Raw genomic sequence first — 22,406 nt, forward strand, 5'->3', positions numbered from 1 at the left:
GTATTTCTGTGCCTGCCACTGGAAAAACTCTCATGCATGCAGTGTCTCCCCAAAGGTAATGTCTTCAGGCTGTGAAGCAAAAGGTAACACTTCCTCTGAATCAGAATCCTCAAAGGAGGTAAATAAAGGTTCATCTTCAAGGGTAGAGTCCTCCTGATTAGAGTCTTCAGCTGAATCAGGGGGTTCTGAAAAGGTCTCAGGTGAAGGGTCCCTCTTCCTTTTTCCTGGTGAAGATTCAAGGGGGTGGGGGTGCCTACCTCTGACCAAAGAAATAAGGTCCTCTGTCAACCTGACCAAATCCTGCTGATAACCTTTGAAGCGGGAGCTGGTAAGGTCTAGGCACAGTACTTGAGGTTGAGCTCTTTTTAGGTGTAGCTTTTGCCATGAGCCTGTGCATGTCCACTACTCTAACTCCAGTCTGCTTGACAGAAATACCTGATGCTGGCAGATGCCTTGAAGGGATGTTGCCAGTTTAGGATCACTCGCCAGAAGCCGAGGTCTGCTTAGCTACTCTGGACCCAACCAATGAACTGAACACCAAGGCCTACGTTGAAGTTGAGGGACCAGACACCATGTTGGACTCCAAAAGGGTGATGAGAGAGGCCTGTGCCTCCACCTTGCTGTCAGAAGGGGGATGCGAAGGCATCTTTCCTTCCTCTGAGATAATAAGCCTTGAGGGACTGGTGGACAGAGAAAGATTGTTGTCCGAGGCCCTAAGTTAGGGTCTTTTTTCCTTCTTTCGCTTAGGGAGCTCAACCTTGGGACAGCCAATGGATGCCATCACGTGACTGGAAGTGGACTGCTAACTAAGGTGCTTAGACAAGATTTTGGCCCTACGGCTTATACTCCTAGTATTGAAAAGGATGCACAAATGGCAATTTGGGATGTTGTGGTCTGGGCCTAAACAAGTGACATATAAGGTATGAAAGTCTCTGTGTGGGGTTTGTTTACCTCAACAGAGTCAGTTGTTAACTTTATCTGACATGAGTCACAAGTAAGGAAAAGAGTTCCCCAACTGGGTACTTACCTTCAGAAGAATTTCTCACTTCTCCAAGTCTTTTGGGTTTCTAATACCATGACGGGAATGGACCCCATTTCTAAGTCAAAGTATGGTTAAAGTTCATGAAATTAGTACTGTTTCAATCTTTGAAGTCAGACAGAAGTGCTCTTCACAGCACCTGCAATTTGCCAAGTAATGACCCTTTTTCCAATTCATACGGAGTTACATGTATTGGTAAAATATCTAAATAGGATTGCAGATTCTTTTTTATAATACCCATTGCTCTTACTACCATTGCAACTATCTGGGCATCTTTCTTCCACATTTCTCATTTCTGCCTGCAAATCCTGAGATTGTATGACTTTGTGTCTCTCTGTACACAAGACACTGTAGTCACTGGATGTAGCAATTTCAATGATCAATGCTACTTTTGTCTTCTTTTCAGGACCATGATATCTGGTTTTCTCACATCTATCTTTTGGATTGTTGGTAATGGGTGATCCCATGTGATATAAACTTCATCATTTTCTATGATGCTTTGTGGCTCATGTTTTCAGTGTTTTTCAGCCACTTCAATACCACAATGTTTGCACAATCCCCAGTGCAACAGTCTTGACACATTATTATGCCTTTCAGCATACAGTCCTTCTGCCATTAGTATGTCACAACCACCAGCAACAAGGTGTGTGACTGTTTCCAATTCTGTTTTACAAAACTTACATTTACCTGGTTCTCCCATGTGTTCAATAGACTTTGTAAACCAAAGTGTACTTATCCCACTATTTTGGGCCGCCAATATTAACCTTTCATCTTTTGGCTTGAATTTGCCTCTCCTTAACCTGTGTTTGACCCTGGTTACATGAAGTTCTTCCAGGAATTTTCTATACTTGCAGCTATATTTATGCATTTTCCACATTTCTTGCATTCTCATTTGATCCTTCACCTTATATTCTTTCTTTTGATTTTTGTTACATTCAGTTGCTGCCTGATTTTTATCTACTTCTGGTTTGATCTCCATTCCCGCGTGATGCTGAAATGCTGCTGCTAGAGTAAACAGGGAGGTCATCTTAGATTTATTCTCCTCATGTTTCAAAACTTTCACTACATTTGGGTCTTGTGAGATCATCAGATATGTGTGCAGTCCCATGATTGCAGAGCTATACATGTAATCAATTTCAAGGAGGCTCATATCTCCTTCAGACAGTGGAATGTATAATGTTGGTATGCACTGATTTTTATAAATCATTTGATGAGCATGAAGCATCTTTCTTCTTTTCCTATCTAATCTATCCAACACCTTTTGGGGGCCAGTCAATCACTCCAAAACTGTATGTTAGGACAGGAAGAGCAAACTGGTTTATAGCTTGAATTTTGTTCCTAGATGTCACCACTGTTTCAGAATTAATTCAAGTCTTCTAAAATATTCCTTACTAAGTTTTATTCACATTTGTTTATGTTTTATTGTTGATCCTTCATCAATTCCCACATATTTATACACTCGCTCTTTCTCAGGTTCTTTTATATCACATTATTGTCCCAAACTGATGTTTTCTTGGTGCTGGCAGCTTTCCTGCTTTAAAAGTTGCTTTTGACATTTATCAAGACTGAAAGACATTCGTATATCACCTGAAAATTTTTGACTACTTGCAGTTGTGCGTTCAGTCCCTCATCTGATGAGCTATACAATTTTAAATCGACAAAAAGAAGATGAAAAGTTTTTGCACTTTGTTGTTTTCTACAAGCCAAATTATAGCCATGGCCTAATCTGTTAAGTAGACAGCTTAATGGGTTAAGGGCAAGACAGAACTGCAGCAGTGACAGAGTCACCTTGGAATATCCCTCTTTGAATTTTTATCCATGGAATAATAATTTGTCCTTTACCATGGTGGAATAATAATCTGTCCTATACCATGGCTTAATTACAAAGTGGTTTGCCACTGTTTCATGGTCACTGTAACGCAATTGATCAGTGGAGTGTATCTTATACATTTTTAAGCACTCTTTTATCCATGAATGTGGGATACCGTTGAATGCTTTTGTAGTCAATCCATGTCATACTTAGATTCTTCCCCTTTGTACGGTTAGATTCTCCCCCTTTTTAAAGTTATCCACTATGATTTTATTTAACAACAAATGATCTTTTGTTCCATATGACTTCCTTTTACTGCCCTTTTGTTCTACTGCCATAATTGAGTTTTCTTCTAAATGATTATAAACTCTGTCGGCATCAATTCCGGTGTACAGTTTATACATCATCAGAAGGTAAGTTACTGGTCTATAATTTTTAGGGTAGCTTGCAGGTTCACTCATAAGTAGGAGTATTATTTTGTACTTTTCCTTTATATTTATTTGTGTATCTTCTAAGTTTTTCTGCCTGTGCTGATACTTTTAGTTTACCATTTGCGATAGTGCATACTAAATCCTGATCTGTTATAATACTGCACATTGCTTTTATCACATCTTTCTTTGAGTATTTTTATTGATCTATTCCCTCTTCTATACCCTTCTAACAGTGACATTTCTTGTCTTAATTGCTTTATAGTTTTCTATATTCGATACTACCATGATGGTATTTGATTTCTCCCCTTCCTTTCCCTTACTACCCTTTGTTCTTTTGGGAGAATTTTATCTGTTATTAATTCAACTGCACAGTAATATTTCCTGTTTACTTCTGATATATCGTATGGATCTCAATGGACAGTCCTAATTACTGTGTTCATTTGTTTTATCAAACTTCTAACTTTTTGGGTTTTAATGACCTTCTGCATTATGTTTCTTTCATTGATCTTAACATGTCTATCTATCTCTATTTCATCAAACAACTCTTCTCTTAGCTCATTTTCTTCTAAACCGAGGGCACATACTTTATTCTCCATTACCTGCGGGCATTCTATAGAGGGTCCTATAGCATCTTCCTGTGGCACATTCTCTTCAATTTCATCCTGTGTCATCCATTGCTCTGTTATATGGGAACTCACTCACCTATCACTCCTCAACATTGTCTGCATCAGAGTGGCCACATTTTCCTGTTCCTTCCCTTGCTGTCCAGCTTCAAGTGAATGTTTATACAGGTTTCCTGTGAAAGGCTCCAAAATATCTTAATGTCCTTCACTTCACAGGTACTCCGTAACCTCAGTTTCTGTTCATAGGTGCTTACTATGCTAACGACCATAAAGGCCTTTTTAAGCCTAGCCATGCATCCCAAATCTCTGACAAGTTCTGATACCCTTGGTAAGTGTAAGCAGGGGCTTGGAAGATTAAACATTTACAAGCTAGATCCTGGGAGATGAATCACTTAAGCTAGATCCTGGGAGATGAATCACTTACAGGTTGCCTGTGTCTATTAGAGACATAGATGCCAAACCAGGGATGAATTTCCTGTTCCCCATTCTATTTCTTTAACTTCCCCATTACTGATCTTCTTTTCTACTTTTCATCTTTGACTTCTTTTTTTTAATTGTAAAGTTTTTCATGTCTGGATTCCTTTGCATGTATTTCTCTTCAAATATCTTTGGTGCTGCATTTTTTGTACTGATTAGTTTTGCTTTCTCCTTTGCATAGATATTACACCATATTAAATCTTTTTTTTCTTTCCCATGTCCATATTTCTTCTTCAGATGTCCCATAATCTTCCTGTTCCTCCTTCCTGTTTCTCACTTTGGTGCAGACCGACTGATGCTCTCACAACTGCTTTGGGCTCCGACAGCAAGAACGACTGATATCTTGGCTTCAGCTGGCTCCCATTATACCCAACCACCCTAACAACAGGGTAGGGCATCCACCACCTCAGGGAGGTGGGAGTTTTTTACTCTGACCAAGGGCTTCTGAAGCAGGAAATCCCAAAAGTCAGGACTGCAACAGTGAAGCATGAAGAAAGTACAGCTGTGTACACTTACCATAAATGTAGATGTTCGAGTGTATTCACTGTTGCAGTCATCGCATTTGGGTTGATTCCCAAAGCTGAGGAAAAGGGTGTAGGCAGTCAAGGAGACTAGGGGCTGGCTAGGATGCCCTGCAAGACTGCAGTGGCAAAGCCCGCCCTGGATTTGGAGAAGATAGGCAGGTGGTAATGCTTGGTGAAAATGTGAACAGATGTCCATGTGGCAGCATCCAGGATGTCCCTGGTGGGGACTCCACTGAGGAAAGCTGCTCTGGTAGAATGAGTCCTGACCCCCTTAGGGGGAGGTTTTCTGTGTTGCTTGTAACAGAAATGCATGCAGTGTGCTATCCATTTTGAAATTTTTGAAATGGTTTGTTTTGAGATGGCTTTGCCCTCTGCACCTGCAGCAAAGCTGACCAGTAATTGATCAGACTTTTTGAATGATTTAGTCCTATCTAGATAAGACTCTGATCTGTCTGTGCACATCTAGAGTGTGCAGGATCCTTTACCCCTTGTTTTGTGGGTTAAGGAAAAAGGTGTGCAAATGAATGGATTGGTTGAGAGCCACACTGGACACCACTTTGGGCATGAAGGATGGGTTAGACCTGAGGGACACCCTGTCAGCATGGAAAATGATGAAGGGATCTACAGCCATGAGTGCTTGTAGCTCAGATACTCTTCTGGCTGAAGTGATGGCCAGAAGAAAGGCTGTCTTCCAGGAGAGAAATGTTAACCCTGCTTCAGAAGCCCTTGGTTCAAAGGGGGGCAGGGTGAGCTTTTCCAACACAAAGTTAAGGTGCCAAGCTGCAGTAATACTCTTCTGGGTGGCTTCAAGTTGTTAGCCCCTCTTAGGAATTGTCTGATCAGAGGGTGTGAGAAAAGGAGCTGCTCAGTGTGGAAATGAGCACAGATAGCAGAGGCATGAATTTTAATAGAGGAAAAGGAGAGCCCACCGTGTAGCAGGTCAGTTAGGTAATCCAGGATGAGAGGTAGGGAGGGCTGTGCCGTATCGGCTCCCTTAGCCCGAATCCAGGTGCAGAACCTTTTCCATTTGTCAGCATAAGACTTTCTAGTGCTAGGGCATCTAGCCTCATGTAAATCATCTAGAACCTGTCTACTAAGGTTGGCAGACTGATCACTGGTCAGGGAATAAGCCAGGCTGCAAAATTGAGGGTCTGCAATTGGGGATGCATGAATTCTCCTTCCCTCTGGGTCAGGAGGGTTGGAGTCTGAGGGAGATGCCATGGTGGCAGTGGGGACAGGCTGCACAGCAGTGGGTACCAGTGCTGTCGAGGCCAGTCTGGAGCAATCAGAATTGTCCTTGGTTTTTCCTCCAGCCACGGTGGTGCAGTGGTAGCGTTGCTGCCTCACAGCAAGAGGTTCTCCCATTCAATTCTCATCTGGAGTGCCTTCTGTGTAGAGTCTGCATGTCCTCCCTGTGGTCGAGTGGCATTCAAAAGACATGCGTGAATGGGCGTGCCTTTGTTGAAGGTTGGGTGTCGGGCTGGCACCTAGGCACCGTATAAATCTACTGCCAATCATTAGTGGACCAGAGTTCCGCTGTGATGACCCCGAACCAGGAAAAGCTGAAAGAAGAAGAACAAACATTTTGAGCAGTACCCTGGTGATGAGAGGTAATGGGGGAAATGCATAGACCGAGAGACTGACCCAGGGGAAGGATAGGGCATCCACTTTCCAAGTCATGCAGTGATGCTCCCTGGTGCAGAACTTGCTGAGCTGATGGTTGGTGTGGGAGGCAAAAAGGTCGACCTTCGGGGTGCCCCATTTCTGAGTTATTAGGGCAAAGGTTTTTTGGCCTAGCTGCCACATGTGTGGGTCCAGAAGATTTCTGCTTAAGTGGTCTGCCAGAAAGTTTAGACAGCCTGGCAGGAATTGTGCTAACAGGTGGAGTTGCATGGCAGAGGCTGTGTGCCAAAGGGTCATGGCCAGCCTGCATAGAGGGTAAGAGTGAGTCCCTCCCTGCTTGTTGATATACCACATCACAGTGGTGCTGTCTGTTTTGATCGGGAGGGAAGAGGCCTGAAAGCTGTCAATGCGTGCTGGACAGCTAGCATCTCTTTTTGGTTGATGTGCAGATGGATTTGCTGTGGGCTCCATTGCCTCTGCATGCACCTGCCATCCAGGTGTGCACCCCAGGCATAGTCTGATGCATCTGTGGTGAGGGTCTAGGTGGCGGGGGTGGTGAGAAGGGTAGTCCCTTGTTGTGGGAGCATGCTGCTGCCCACCAAAGATAATCTTTCCTTAGGCAAGGTATTACTGGTATAAGAGTTTCCAGGTCTTGAGAGTGTTGACACCAAAGGCTTTTTAGGTACCACTGAAGTTTCCTCATATGCAGTCTGGCATATGGAATGAGTAGAATTCAAGATGCCATGAATCCCAGAGCTTGCAGGATTTTCCTTGCAGACAACTGGGTCTGGTGGCTAGTTGAGAGAAGTAGGCTGTCAGGTAAGCTTGCTTTTCTGATGTAAGGAATGCCATCTGGGATGCTGTGTTTAGGCTTGCTCCCAGGAATATAATCCTTAGGGTGGGTACTAGTTTGGATTTCTTTTTGTTGATAGTGTACCCCAAGGCGGTCAGTAGGAACTTTACAAAAGCCAGGTGCTTGAGCAGCATTTCCTGACTGTCTGCCTGAATTAGGCAGTCATCTAAGTATGGGTAAATGTGGATATTCCTTTGTCTGAAACATAGACATTTCCTGCATTATTCCCTGGTAGGAATGTGGAGGCAGGCCTCTTACAGGTCTAGGGTGGCTAGCCAAGCATCCTTGGAGAGCATGGGTAACAGTTGCTGGTGGGTGAGTATTTTGAATTTTGGTATCACCAGAAAGGTGTTTAGAATGGATAGATTGAGGATGGGGTGCCAGATGCCCTCTTTTCTGAGTACCAGAAAAAGTCTGGAGCAGAAACTTTGGCCTATCTGTTCTGCAGGAATGTGCTCTAGTGCCCTCATAGAGAGCAGGGAAAGGACTTGCTTTTTTGCCTCTGCCCACTGGTTTGGAGGTAGATCTGGGAACCCTTTTGGGGTTGGTGAGTGTGGAAAGAAAAATTTGTATCCCTGGGACACTATGTTGAGGACCCAGCAGTCGTTGGTAATGGTGGTCCAGGTGCTTGTGTGAAAGGAGAGTTTTCCTCCTAGTGGCAAGTGCAGGTGGGCAGAGGGAGAGAGTGGGTGAGGAGAGTCATTGTGAGTTCTTACCATGAGGGGTGGCTTTGAACTCCCTGTTTTTGAATTGGAGGAAATCCACTACTTTGCATTCCCTGTGGCTGCTGTCTGGGGGGTCTGCTTCCCCAGGGTCTGGGCTGAACTGACCTGGTGGGAACAGGAAAGGATCAGTGCTTGGAAGGGCAATGCCTGCTGAACCAGGGTGGCTGGACCTGTAGAAAATCCTTAACTGTCTGCAAAGATTTAGCTTTTTCTTCCATCTTTTTTAAGACCTCCTCTACCTTGGTGCCAAATAAGTTGTCTTTGTGCAAGGGTGCATCCAATAATTTAGACTTGACATGGTCTGGCAAGGGCTGTTCCTTAAGCCAAACATGCCTTCTAAGGACAGAACCGGTGAATGCTGCCCTGCAAGAAACTTCTAGGGCATCAAAACCACAGTGTAAGGTGTGCTTAGTTACCTGACTTGCAGAATGCATTAACTCTTGTAACTCTTTAGAGTCTGTACAAGCAGGAAAGGAAGACACTTTTTGTTTGAGGAGTTTCATGGTATGTTGCTGATATTTTAGCATATGGAACTGACAATTTAGTGGTCTGATAGCAAGAGTAGCACAGGTGTATACTTTTTACCCCATCTGTCTAGTGCTCGGAAATCCTTATCTGAGGGGGTAGGATTCTTAGCAGAGGTTGCTTTAATTCCTTAAGGCCCTTGAGAAATTACCTCAGGGTCAGCAGTAGGATTTTTCAAAAGAAATTTGTGTAAGTCAGGGTCTCTATAACACCTGTCAGGTTTCCTGGGAGCAGGAGGGAGGGAGTCAGGAGTCCAACTGGATTCCAGGAAAACAACATTCACAACATCCAGGACTGCAGGAATGGCCAGGGTTCAGTGCTGTGGAAGAAATTAGAATTCTCTGAATCTCTTTTTAAACTGAGGGTAATCCTGACATTCCCACTGGAAATGCTACTTAAGTTATGAAGGGTTTCCCCAAAGGAAAAGTCCCTGGATCTGCATCAGAATCCTCATAAGCAGAGAGGGGTTGCATGTCTTCATATTCAGAGGCATCAGAGTCATCAGACTCCTATTCAGACAAAACTACTGGAGACAGATCTTTTTTCTTTTAGAAGGGGTAGATTTGGCTTCCCCTGATGAGCATGATAAGGTCTTCCACCATTTTAAGCATTTGAGACTGAGGCAATGAAGCAGGTGCCTGAGATTGGGTCGTCTGTTTCTTGGGTGTGGTTAATACCCTGGGCCTTAGAAACTCAGTAATTTTCTAAAGAATGGTAGACGCGAAAGAAGTCGGTTTGTGTCAAGAAGCGGTAGTGTGAAGTACTTCCTCGGAAGCCGGTGCCTGCTCAGCAGCTTCAGACACATCCAAGGTAGAGACAACTGCAGGATCCTTAGTCGAAGAAGAGTTATGCGGCATACCGGACTCCGAGTGGGTCTCGGTAGTGGCCTGCAAATCCACAGAAGTGGGCATCAGGGGCTGCGAAAGCACCTCACTGAGGACTGGAGAACTGATGATTAGCTTAACAGAAGCGTCCTTGCGGTCTGTCTCTGTTTTTATCCTTATGTTTTATCAGAAGATCGGCTGTCGGATGGCTTCCCGAAGCCATATCGGAATTCGAGGACTGTAAGCGAAAATCTCTGGCTACAATAAGGGCCAAAATATGTATAGTTCTGGTGTTAAACAAAGCACAAAAGCGACAGTGAGGGATGTCGTTGTCTGAGCCTAAGCAAGTGACACAGCAAGAATGAAAGTCTCAGTGTGGAATTTGCTTTCCACATGCGAGACAATTACCCAGCAAGCCCCCTCGTCACCCCCACACACACATCAAATTAGAGTGAAACTGTCTCTTTGCATATCCAATTCTACGCTACATTCCAAATAAACTGGGAGGCATACTAGTACTCATAGCGTAGATCTTTATCTTTTCACCACCCCAGCCCTTCACCGAGCAAAACAGCGAACTATAGCATACCGGCAATTCTCCCAACCATATTTTGGCTGCTAGTGGCAGATACCCTCATCTTGACATGAATCAGCGGACAGCCCGTAGAACACCCATTTGTCCTTATTGGCCAAATCGCATCTGCTGCCTACTTCCTTCTCTTTCTACTACTGTTCCCCCTCATCGCCTCATTAGAGAACAAACTAATTAATAAATACTGCTGCGGTAGCTTAACACAAAAGGATCTTTATTATTTTCACCACCCCCGAGCAAAACAGCTAACCATAGCATACCGGCTGTTCTCCCAACTCATACTTTGGTTGCTAGTGGCAGATACCCTCATCTTGACATGAATCGGTGGACAGCCCGTAGAACACCCATTTGTCCTTATTGGCCAAATCGCATCTGCCGCCTACTTTCTTCTCTTTCTACTACTGTTCCCCCTCATCGTCTCGTTAACTTTTTCTGACATCGGTTAGAGCAAGAAAAAAGGATCCCCAATGGGGTAATTAGATTTAGAAGACTTCAGCTTCAATTCGGAAGACGAAACTCAGGTAGCGGGTGACCGGCACTCATGCTAAGTGCTTCTGCTTTGGGCTCCTCAGCAAGAAAGACTGATGTAATGGCATTGGCTGCCTTACTTTATATTACTGATGACCTGACGTCAGTCCTGAAGTGACAGCAACCGACGCAGAAATACTAAGCCACTGATATTTGGGCTGGCCAAGGGCTACCCTGGCAGGGATAACTCAAATGTGATGACTGCAACAGTGAAACACGAAGAACATTATCTGGATTTCCTGACACAGACCCCAATTTCCAGATTTCCTGATACAGACTCTTATTTCCAGACTATTGGGAAAATTTCCTGATAGGTATCAACCTTAATGTTATTCCCTGAGAAAGTTGTTCTAGTAAGAGGATTATTATCAGCAACTATTTTCAGAAGATACAGATATAAAAGGTCGAGCACTGATTTCCGACTAGCCCTTAATGTTTTGTCCCAAAACTATACATTTTTTTCAGGGTAAAGAACATGTTTTTGAAAATAAAAAGCATAGAAGCAGGGGCAAGTATGCCACGTTACTATGAACATAATATGTATATACGCATTTATGTATGTGTTATGTGTGCATGTTTGTATATATGCACATGGTTAGAAAACAAACTAAATGCATCTGTGTTGGGGAGGCATATCAGTGCAGAGGATAGTTAAATTTGTTGTTTCTGCCTCACAGCACTTAGTTAAGTTAATTTCCATGTCATACATGTGTCTGTATATTTTTTCAGCTAGATCACAGGTTTCCTCCCACATCTGAAGGACATATTAAGAAATGAATTAGTTAGCTTACAATTTTGCCCTAGACGTGTATTTGTATGGGAGTTGACATCCTGATATTTCATCCACAAACTAATCCCTGCTTTAGAATAGCTGACTGCCACAAAGGCAACAAATCTGCCACAACCAGGAACAGGATAAAGAAAGTATTAGAAAATGAATGTATATATGTCTATTTATACTCTCTTCTCTGTACATTTATTTATATATTTCTCTCTCTCTCTTTACACACACACACACACACACACACACACACACACACACACACACACACACACACACACACACACACACACACACACACACACACACACAGACTTATTGAAAACTTCCTAGTTTGTTGACCTACACATTCTCTAAAAAATAACTAGTGAATATTGCGTTCATCAAGAATGTAGATCGTTTTTACCTCATCTTACAGTATTCAACTACCACAAGCCTAATCATATGAAAGTACATTACTGTACAAATTCCAGATGGAATTAAATACAAAATTATGCTTTTACTGGGGGGCGGGCATTTAGCCCCACAATCTCCCAATGTGAGGCAGCTATGCCCCCATATCCCCTCTAACTTTATATAACAACTCTATGTTTGCACTAAAAGGAGAAATAAAAAGCCCACATAGCATGATTGACTGCCATCATGGTATCACAGGAACACCTGCAATAATGATTACACCAATACCAAGGTCACAGAAGTTTAACCACTGCTGGATTTCTGGTACCAAAAGTGTTCAAAGGGCGCACATACATATGTAATTTGCTAATACTGACAACTGCAACCTCTTCAAACACTCAAAAGGTTTTGGTATATGTATGCATATATGTGTGTGTGTGTGTGTGTGTGTGTGTGTGTGTGTGTGTGTGTGTGTGTATATATATATATATATATATATATATATATATATATATATATATATATATATATATATATATATATATATATATATATATATATATATATATATATATATATATATATATAGGCCCCCTTTACATGGTCAGCATTTCACAATGTCAACATTCATATGGCCGAGACAATATGATCAACATTTGAAATGTCGACCACGGGAAACTGGCATCTCTGTACAGTGTGGAATGGAAAGATTTCCATTTCCGCACTGTAGTACCATCTCAGAGTTGGTATATTAAAGTTACAGGGGGTATGGGGGTGCAGGGGGGTGGATCCCTCCTGCTAGCATTGTTGAAGTTAGTTTTTTTTTTGTCTGCTTGCATGTTCGACATTTCAAATGTTGATCATATGGTCTCGGCCATATGGACTTCAACAATGTGAAATGTTGATCACATCAAGTAGAGCTATATATATATATATATATATATATATATATATATATATATATATATTGAGAGAGATAAAATGTAATGGAAATATTACATTTTTTTCTTACAGAGCTAGAAGTCTTTTATGGTATCATATCTATCCTCACAAATAACAGTATTTAAGGAAAAAACATACATTTTCAGATGAAACCACAAAAGACAAAACAAATATCAGAATTATTTAACAGACTTTCCACATTAATGCCTGCTGACTACCCTCTCTTTTCATTAATCAAAAAAGGCCATTATACAGGCAGTAGTAAAGTGTGTGTGTGTGGGGGGGGGGGGGTCACATTGCCTCAGTGATACACCCACAATGCTCTCTGCTATAAGCATCCAGTGATGTATTTTTCCCAACAACCTGAGTATCTGTCTTGTCCTCCTTCACAGACACTGGTCACCTACCTCTTGAGGTTTAATGCAAGTATTCTCAAGGACAGGGAACTACAAACTGGCACTGGGTGGTGGTATTTATGCGTAAAGACCTAACTCCCTGTCCCCATAGTTGCTTCGGTATGTGGCCCACAATAACAGTTTCCTGGGAAGTACAGGTACTTCTACACGTATCCTGTGCTCCATCTACAGCATGTGCGCAGCTTGGCAGGTAAGTGCACATTATGGCCTGATTGCTGCATGCATTAGCTGCTATGAAGTATATCCTCTCTGGGTTGTCAGTCCAGCAACAACCTTAGTCCTCCATTCATTTATGTGCTGTTGTTTTGTACTCCTTCCCTCCCTCTAGGACTAATTTCTCAAATGCCTGAGGGGCTGCTGGATGGCATATGTAGAAAGCCATGGCTTATTTAACACTAGCTGCAAGATAAAACAAAATCTTCTTACATTCCAGGGGATGCAAAATCAGGGATGCACATCCGGCATCCATCCTTTATCATCTTATAAAACCTGGAGTCTACTGGCATTCCGGGATAAGGACTGCTTCCTAAAGTTAAATAAAAAAAAATGTATCAGTTACATACTCTCAGCTGTAAAATAGATCATTTCTTAGTTGCACACCAGAATCAATCATACTTCTCAACCTGTTAGCACAAGAATTCTGGAGAAAGCATAAAACAATGGGTGGAACAAAGACTCAAAATTAGGTACAGATTTTAAATACTGTTCTTATAAATTTAAAAGAGTTGCAATAATAGCACATTATGCATTGGCATGTTAACTACTGAAGGATGTGACGTTTGAAATTAAATGTACGTCTTTACTTAACAACTTTAGTCCTAAATGATTTGTCATAAAACCATACTTTTTAGGAGGAGCAGACCAAAAATATGAGGTGAAAATATGAATGTTCTGCAAAATTCTGATCAGCTGAAAGTCATGGTAGCACTGTATTTTTAAACACTAAAGTTAAGCAAAACAGAACCCAGGTCTCTGATACAAAACTTTATCTTCCTCCTCTGGTGTACAAGGTATCCAATATTTTTCTTCCTCAACAGTCAGCACTTCAAATCTCAAATAAGACTTAACAATTACTGCCAGACTGCTACACTGCTGAAATTCTCAGCAGCATGCCAGATGCTATAAATAATGTCCTTTTAAGTGAGAAAACATTACAGTTCTACAGTTTATAGTCCAAATGCTTCCTGATAACCCATATGACACCAATAAATGTATTAGTTTACTTAACAATGCAGCAGCTGCAAAGAAAAAATATCATTATCAGAATGCCAAGCTTCCACCCTTTACCTAGACAACTCATCACTGCAGGAATGATACTATAACACATATATTTTAATGTTAACAGCATTATGTAGATCAAGTCATAAAACTATAACTATTTCATAAAGACTTGCTTTTACTTCAACTTCATACTCCAAGGTTCTTCAGCAATATTACTAGATTAAGGAATTTTTCCAAACAATAAAATAGATCTCCACTTCCAGCTGTCTGTGCCACTAACAAAGAAGAATTCCTTTCCACTATTCTTTTAAGACATCTCATATGAATCCTTTCAAAATTACTATGAATACATGTGCCTTGCTTCATTCATTTCACTTAAAATACATTAAAAAAACCTGAAAATAAGTCTGCCGTATTGAATGTAGGTCATTCCTTCATCCAGCCATACATCTGCCTTTCTTGTGGAAACCATTTATTTTAACACATAAAATGCACCAGAAGTGTTCAAACTCTTTGACATGCTGATCATACATGACAACTCTTAGAAATTAATACTTCATGAGGTATTTCTTCACGATAACTAGCATGAGGTCTCAAGCCTCTAAAGTGGGACTATTTGTAGTTTTCTTTTAAAGCACAGAACTCCTTACTAAAACTTGTATTTCAAATAGCAGTAGCTAATCTTGCAAAACAAATGACATAATTTCCTGTTTACTGTGGGACTGACTACAACAGACCAATTACAGCATACTGAATATGATGACTCCAAAATAAATCTCCAGCTATTCAGAAAACTATAAACCTTCTGCCAAACGTACCCTTCAAATCATAATGGGGCAGAAATCCTCCTTCCACACAAAAGCAAGAAAAGTCCTCCCTTATTCACCTCATTAAAGCAACCAAATCTGAGGCTACATTATGACCATCCAAGGAGAACACTGACTCCCCACATTGTGTGACCACTGGAGTCTCTTCCCCAGAAACCCTTACCATCGACTCTAGCAACAGTCCACCCTTGTGCACTCCAGTGTATGAAAGTTCTTGGCATCCCAATTTTTAAAAGGGAACGGATTAAAATAGTTTTGTTTTGTGTTTTAAACATTGTAAATGTACACAACTCCAGTAGCACAATATCAAATCCAAAGGCTGAAATGTGACAATACTTCTAGGCTCAACACTTTGCATCTTGCAGCTCAAAAACTACTGAACAAAATGACATATCCAAGACAGGCTGGGCTAGAATCATTAACACCTAAACTAAGTGTACAATACGTGTGCATGATCTGTATTCAAGACCATCCCTGCCACATTTTTTGTGCTTTCTAGTCATTTAGAAAGATGACACTAAGAGTACAAGTAGTCTACAGTTTATGGTAACCTTTATGAATCCCTTTCAGTACTTAAGGTTGCAAGAAAATCAGCAGGAAAACAAAAATTTGAAGGAAGACAGTGCGAGTTATGCTTCAGTTGTCTGTTTACTCAGAACACTGCACACTTAGTGTAGGTGTTAATGAAAATCCGTTACCAGAAATTTTCTTTCATATTTCCTTTCAAAATGTCCAGATTTGTGCATTGTATTGTTGGTCAATGTGTGATTTTCTGACAAATTGCTAAAGATTTCAGTCGCTAAATAATGATGGACATTCAGATTCATGCTTCATATCCTTCAGAAGTACACATTAATGTAAAATATGTTATTCTAGCAAACGTGTAAGTTTATAAAAGCAACAGTTATCTGTCCCTGACTTTGTTCCTTATTATTTTTGGCTTTGTCCAGAATTCTTATACTAAGCAGAAGATGAATGGTATATTTCCTTTTGATAAATATTCATGTAACTTTAAAATATCTAAGAAGAAGATTATTATTCAACATGTATGAGAACCTACTGAGTAGCATGCAAATGGTTGTTACCTAATGAGAATATTTCCCACAGCAATATCCCATAGGACCAGACGTCACTCTCAAATGTATACACACAGTCAAATATGCTCTCTGGTGCCATCCACTTCACAGGAAGACGAGCCTACAACAAAACAGAGATTGTCTTCTAAATGGAATACAGAGGAAGCCACCAACACTTATAATAACATAATTTTTGCGTTTACTGACGTAACACATAAAAAGAAGCTTGGCATGATACTACACACTATCCCATGCTTCAGTATACATTTACTCTTAAATTACCAAGTTTCAGTAAAGTGTATCAGAGCTGTCAAATACAATATAAATAAATCTAGTAAATGCCTAACATAAATAATGCACAACCCTTAACATTATTAAGAATTCACTTAATCTGAGATGCAGCTTTGTCTTTCTAATGTTTTAATTTTTATGCACTTTTTTCTCAGTAAAAAAAGGTCAAATTACAAACAAACACGCATGCAAGCCCTCTCCCCTTCTCTGGAACAGACTTCCCATCCATGTGAAGCAGAGTTCATAACTGCAATTATTCAGGTGAGAAACTTGGATCAGTGGATGGAGAACTGTAAAGATATCCCTGGTCTGGCACCTATGTCTTGTAACAGAGAGGTGGAATACTTGCTCGGTCACTGATGCCTAAATATATATACCCCCGCCAAACCTTTGGGAACCAGTATCTATCAAATTTATTGGGAATCGTGGCTAGGTTTAAAAAGTCCACTTGGGTCAATAGCCTAGTCCTCTATCATGATAATACTATGAAACATAATATAATCCATCTGCTTAGGCACTGTTAGAATCATAGAAGTTTGAGTGTAAGAAGTTAATGCAACAATAAATTAGTCCTCAAGCATGCACAGTTTTCAACCATCCCTCACAATAATCCAAATATTTAACTAATTCAAAAAATGTGTTTTTCATTTTTTTTTTTTACCAGGGACCAATAATACAGTCTTCAAAAATCCCCTAGTAAAATTATACACTGGATTAACAGAGGGCTACTAGAGGTTAACAATACAGTTAAGCCTCAATGTCAGTGGCTCAGCTTGTAGGACAATCACCTTTGATGACAGAAGATCAGAAAGATATTGAAAAAAACAATGGAATGCATTATAAAACATGTAGTTCTACACATACAAATGACTGCATCCTAATATACATGCCAAGATTGTCTCCAAACATGAATTGCATCAGGAAAGCAGATTTGTCAATTTAAGTCAATGCTAGAAAAAGTAGTTTTGTACCTACCATAAATGTAGATGTTCGAGTGCTAATACAGCTGCAGTCATAACAGATGGGTTTTCCTGCTGTCAGGCGGGTCCTCGGTCGGCCGAATTCCAAAGTCTAGGTCCGATGTCGGTTGTCGTCGCTTCTTCCCTGACGTCGGTGTGACAGGGGTATAAAAGAACCAGCCGACGCCATTTTCTTCAGTTTTTCTTGCCCCAGATGTCAGGTGCCCCCAGAAGGAAGGCAATACATAAATCTATTTAATAATGCAATGCAGTATAATTTTAAAACAGTAGTTGCAAGCAAATACACCATAAAAGAATACTCCAATCAGGTTGTATGAGGAGGTGTTAGCCATTAGGCCTGTTCCAGAGGGAAGGAGGAGGGTCTGGACTGCAGCTGTATTAGCACTCGAACATCTACATTTATGGTAGGTACAAAACTGTACTATGTTCATCGTGCATACAGCTGCAGTCATAACAGACGGGTAGAATACCAAAGCTAAAAAGGGGTGGTAGGCACTAGGTGGAACTAGGAGGAGCCAGGATGCCCTGCAAAACTGCTCTAGATTTGGAGTATAAAGGCAGGTGATAGTGCTTGGAGAAAGTATGCACAGAACTCCAAGTGGCAGCTTCCAAAATATCTTTGGTAGGAACCCCCCTGAGGAAAGCTGCAGAAGTAGCTGTGACCCTTGTGGAGTGAGACCTGATGCCTGCAGGTACAGTTTTACCATGAAGAGAGTAACAAAAGCGTATACAGTGGGCTATCCATTTTGAGATTGTCTGTTTGGAAATAGGCTTCCCTTGAGCCCCTGTAGCATAGGACACAAAGAGTTGCTCTGATTTTCTGAAAGGCTTTGTTCTGTCCAAATAATAACGTAATCTCAGGAGTTGGCCGCACACTGCTTCTGCGGCAAGAAAGACTGAAGAAAATGGCGTCAGCTGGTTCTTTTATACCCCTGTCGCACTGACGTCAGGGAAGAAGCGACGACAACCGACGCCGGACCTAGACTTTGGAATTCGGCCGACCGAGGACCCGCCTGACAGCAGGAAAACCCATCTGTTATGACTGCTGCTGTATGCACGATGAACATCACCACAGTGCATCTGTCCAAAACATCAAATAGATGCTAGTGCAACCATAATTACTCAGTCTAATATACCAAGTTCACTATTCTATGCTTTTTCAAAAAGTAAATATCCATAGAACCTTCTATATATGAATGTCCCTGAAACGTACCTGTCCTCTCCACTGTCGCAGTAAAAAATGCATTTACAAATACACATCTTCATTTCTGTGTATGAGAATTGTTTACTCTACTAACATCCAGGGTTGGCCTTAGGTCAAGTAGTGCCCTAGGCAAAAGGGCTTCACAGTGCCCCCCACACAACACCTGGTCCCCCCATCCTGGTCTATTTACACCATACAGATTACTGGAAAAGTGCCCCTGCTACAGCAACGCCCTAGGCGGCCGCCTAGTTGGCCTATGCCTAAGGCTGTCTATGCTAACATCACAGTTAAAAACAACCTTTACACTGGTCAAGATTCAGAAACACATAAATCACTGCACAATCCTGTTTCTATCAGGATTGTACAGTGAATTATGAGGGATTCAAAGACTGCTTTTGTGTACAAAGGAAATAAGGTTCTGGCATGGGCACTACAACAATCTTGCCAGAGACAGTCACATGCAAATATGGCAGTCTGGGGGCACTGCTAATGCAAATTAGGCATGTGTGCATCTCTGGAGCCTTTCACTAGACAGAATGGTGAGGAACAGCAATTCAAAGAAAAGTTCTACTCTATTATTTGGGCAGCAAAGCAATAACACTGTCTTTTGACAGTGTACACCCAGTGATGTCTATGTCATCAGAGGGGGTGTTGGGGGCAAAGCACCAAGTAAATAACGCAAAGACATATGTGTGTGTCTCTCTCTGCATTCATGAGTGTGCACCTTTGTGTTACTATGTAAACATAGGGGCGTATTTGAAGCTGTCTCCATACAAGTGTGTGTATTTGTGCTGGCTATGTGACACCACTGCATGTGTTGGTGAGGGGAACACTAATGTGCTTACTAACTGAGCTATATTCAATTCAGAGACATGTTAATGAGCCATTAATAAGGTTTTGCTTCATGTATATGTTATATGTCTCTGCATCATGTTTCATTACAGAGTTGTTACTAGAACTCATTGGCAAAGTCCTAACAGTGCTATGGAGATAATATTTTCTCTGAAGATCAAAGTCTTTAACATGTTGTTTTGCTTCACCTTTCTACAAAATCTGAATACATGACCACCTGCCTTGAAACTATGTCGCCTCACTATGAGTAGCATTTTTTATGTTTCATTTTAATTAATACTGTACACAGATGTTGCATATGTACAGCCTGGATGCTGTCTTTCATTTGATAATGAAAGCACACTGAATTCAATGTGTTCAATATTGCCTCTACTAACAATTGAAAAATTATTACAAAGGTTTCTCTAGTTAAAGCAGCATTTATTATCTTGCATTTAGAAGATACTTCTACGTTCACAAAGCCACAGCTTTTACATATGCCCACACATCCACAACTTTTACCACTGTCCACAAAGCCACAGCCTTTACCAATGTCTGGAAAGCCACAGCTTTCACCAATGTCTGGAAAGCCACAGCTTTCACCAATGTCCGGAAAGCCACAGCTTTCACCAATGTCCAGAAAGCCACAGCTTCTACCTATGTCCACAAAGACAGGTATCTGTATTTGCAGTGTCTGCTAATGGCTAATATGCTGTTTTATAGTTTCAACTTTAGCATTAGTACTAACAAGAATGGTACTTACATTGCCTTTCACAACATAGTTGGAGTCATTTTTGATATCCCTGGCAAGGCCAAAGTCACATATTTTGGCTATATGTCCATGAGTAAGAAGAATGTTCCGAGCTGCCAAATCTCGATGAATGCACTGTAAAAAAAAAAAAAAAAATTATAGTACATATACAAGCTCAGTGGCACTTGCGATAACTGCGTAATACCGCAGTGTAGCATCCTAGTTAGGTAGGAGTTCTAATCACATAGACGGCAAATGTGAAACTGTGTGAGAGAGTGTGTGTATCTTTGATGACACCTGATTTTACTCCAACTATTCTCTGTCTCATATCGTCTACTTAGAGGCGATCTCTGCTTGACTTACAAAGCCGTGTCTGACCCAGCTCTGTTAGAAATGCTACATCTAAAGAAATCCCAATCACTCTGCATCACACGCTCCAGAGACCTCAACCTCATTACCACAATCAACAGAACGTGCTGGAGGGGCAGGTTCATAACCTAGTGACTGCCCATGCTATGGAATAGATTTCCCAAACATGTCAAACAGAGCACCTCACTGGCCTTCTTCAACAGAAATCTTGATGAGTGGATGGGAAATAGAAAATTCACCATGGGAATCACTCCAGTGGCTCTACTTGACAGAGGCAGTGGGAACTAAGGTTGGGTGGCACGATGCCAGGGTAATCCTATGAGCTAGGCTTGTAAACGCTCCTGGGCCATTAGCCTAGTACACACCTATGAACCTATTATTAGATTAGCACTTTTTCTCAGGTCATAGCTGTAGAATACAAATGAGCAATAAAAAACATTTTTAATTACAGCAGTTGTACTTCTATTTCGGTGTTGATTTATTTAATAAACAAATAGTCCTCCTACAACAGCAGTAAAAACACAACATTTTTGTCTGTTTTAAAAATACCAGAAATGAATGCACCATTAATCTACATGTACCTTGTCTTTTGCAGTGACCTAATACTGCAAGACATAATGCAATAGAATCAGTTACTGTAATTGTTCTTTTGTGTATAACGGAAGCACTTTTTTATTTTAAACATATAACCTGACAACATGAGGAGTACGGACTACAGGGTAGAGACTGCATTCCTGAGTGGGGATGTTAACAGAAAGGGGCAAGGGAGTGATACATGATGGACTATCTCTGGTAGAAGTTTCAGCTGAATCTAGAAAAGATGTTCTCTGCAGGGTTGTACAGGTTCATGTATTGTTAGGTTTATACGTAAGTACTAGGCCGGTTGCTCTTTCAGGTCATTTTAAGCCGAGCCAATTTCCCTTTTTGTTCATAAAATAACCTAGTCCATTTGATTATAGATTGGCCTTAATCACCCCATGGCCAACAATTATATATTATCCCTAATGAGAATAACTGGGATTATACCATAGACAATTTGAGGGGACCTGTGCATGGGACAAAGCACTTAGGAGCTGCCTCTGTCCATTAGTTGTACAGGGTAGTAATATTAGGTACTTTTATACCCTAAGTAGACTTTGGAGGATCTTTCATTAGCTAGACAGCAAATGTTGGGGAAGTGATGTAGATGAGAGGGGTAATTGGAAACACGGTTTTAAGGAATGTATCAAGTTGGCAGATTTTAAAATCTCCCTACTAAGTTGACAAAATGTTGCAGGTACAAATGGCGGTCATTATATTATCTTTTCATTTGGGATACGGGATCGGAATTGCCTAGACATAGCATGGCTTCACTAAGTTTAACAGTACTGGCTGCAATTACTAAAAAAAGAAAAGCAAATTGTATACCAATTGCAATGGAAGTTTTGAATATTGTAAAGGAGATAACAGAACTGGTGGTGGGATTTTTAGAAAACTAAAGGAGCAAATTTGATAGAAATAAATGGGATTTGTTGGAACAATGCATGCAGAATAATGTTCTGAAGAAGAGATGATGTTTAAGGGAAGGCAGGAATTTAATTTATGTAATACTGGAGTGAATGAAAATTGTTTAAATGAAAACATATATGTATACTGCACAACATTAATAATGGTCATTACAGTTTGTTTTCTGGTAATATACATGACACACTGCAAATTAAAATGTGATGATTTAATAAAGGTGTTTAAAAAAGACCAAACATTTGCC

General features: G+C 40.9%; 1 protein-coding gene across 1 annotated transcript in view; it reads right to left on the reverse strand.

The window, feature by feature from the left end:
* The window catches only part of LOC122801556 (mast/stem cell growth factor receptor Kit-like), a 591,006-nt gene that overhangs the window by 24,766 nt on the left and 543,834 nt on the right, over positions 1-22,406 (reverse strand). The window contains exons 16-18 of the mRNA XM_044070993.1: positions 20,303-20,425; positions 16,243-16,354; positions 13,536-13,635 (exon numbers count right to left, since the gene is read on the reverse strand). Of these exons, the coding sequence (XP_043926928.1) occupies positions 13,536-13,635; positions 16,243-16,354; positions 20,303-20,425 (335 nt within the window). The remainder of the gene's footprint in view (positions 1-13,535; positions 13,636-16,242; positions 16,355-20,302; positions 20,426-22,406) is intronic.

Source organism: Protopterus annectens, chromosome 5.part0, assembly GCF_019279795.1.
Source record: "Protopterus annectens isolate FY-2018-M chromosome 5.part0, PAN1.0, whole genome shotgun sequence".
NCBI lineage: Eukaryota > Metazoa > Chordata > Ceratodontiformes > Protopteridae > Protopterus > Protopterus annectens.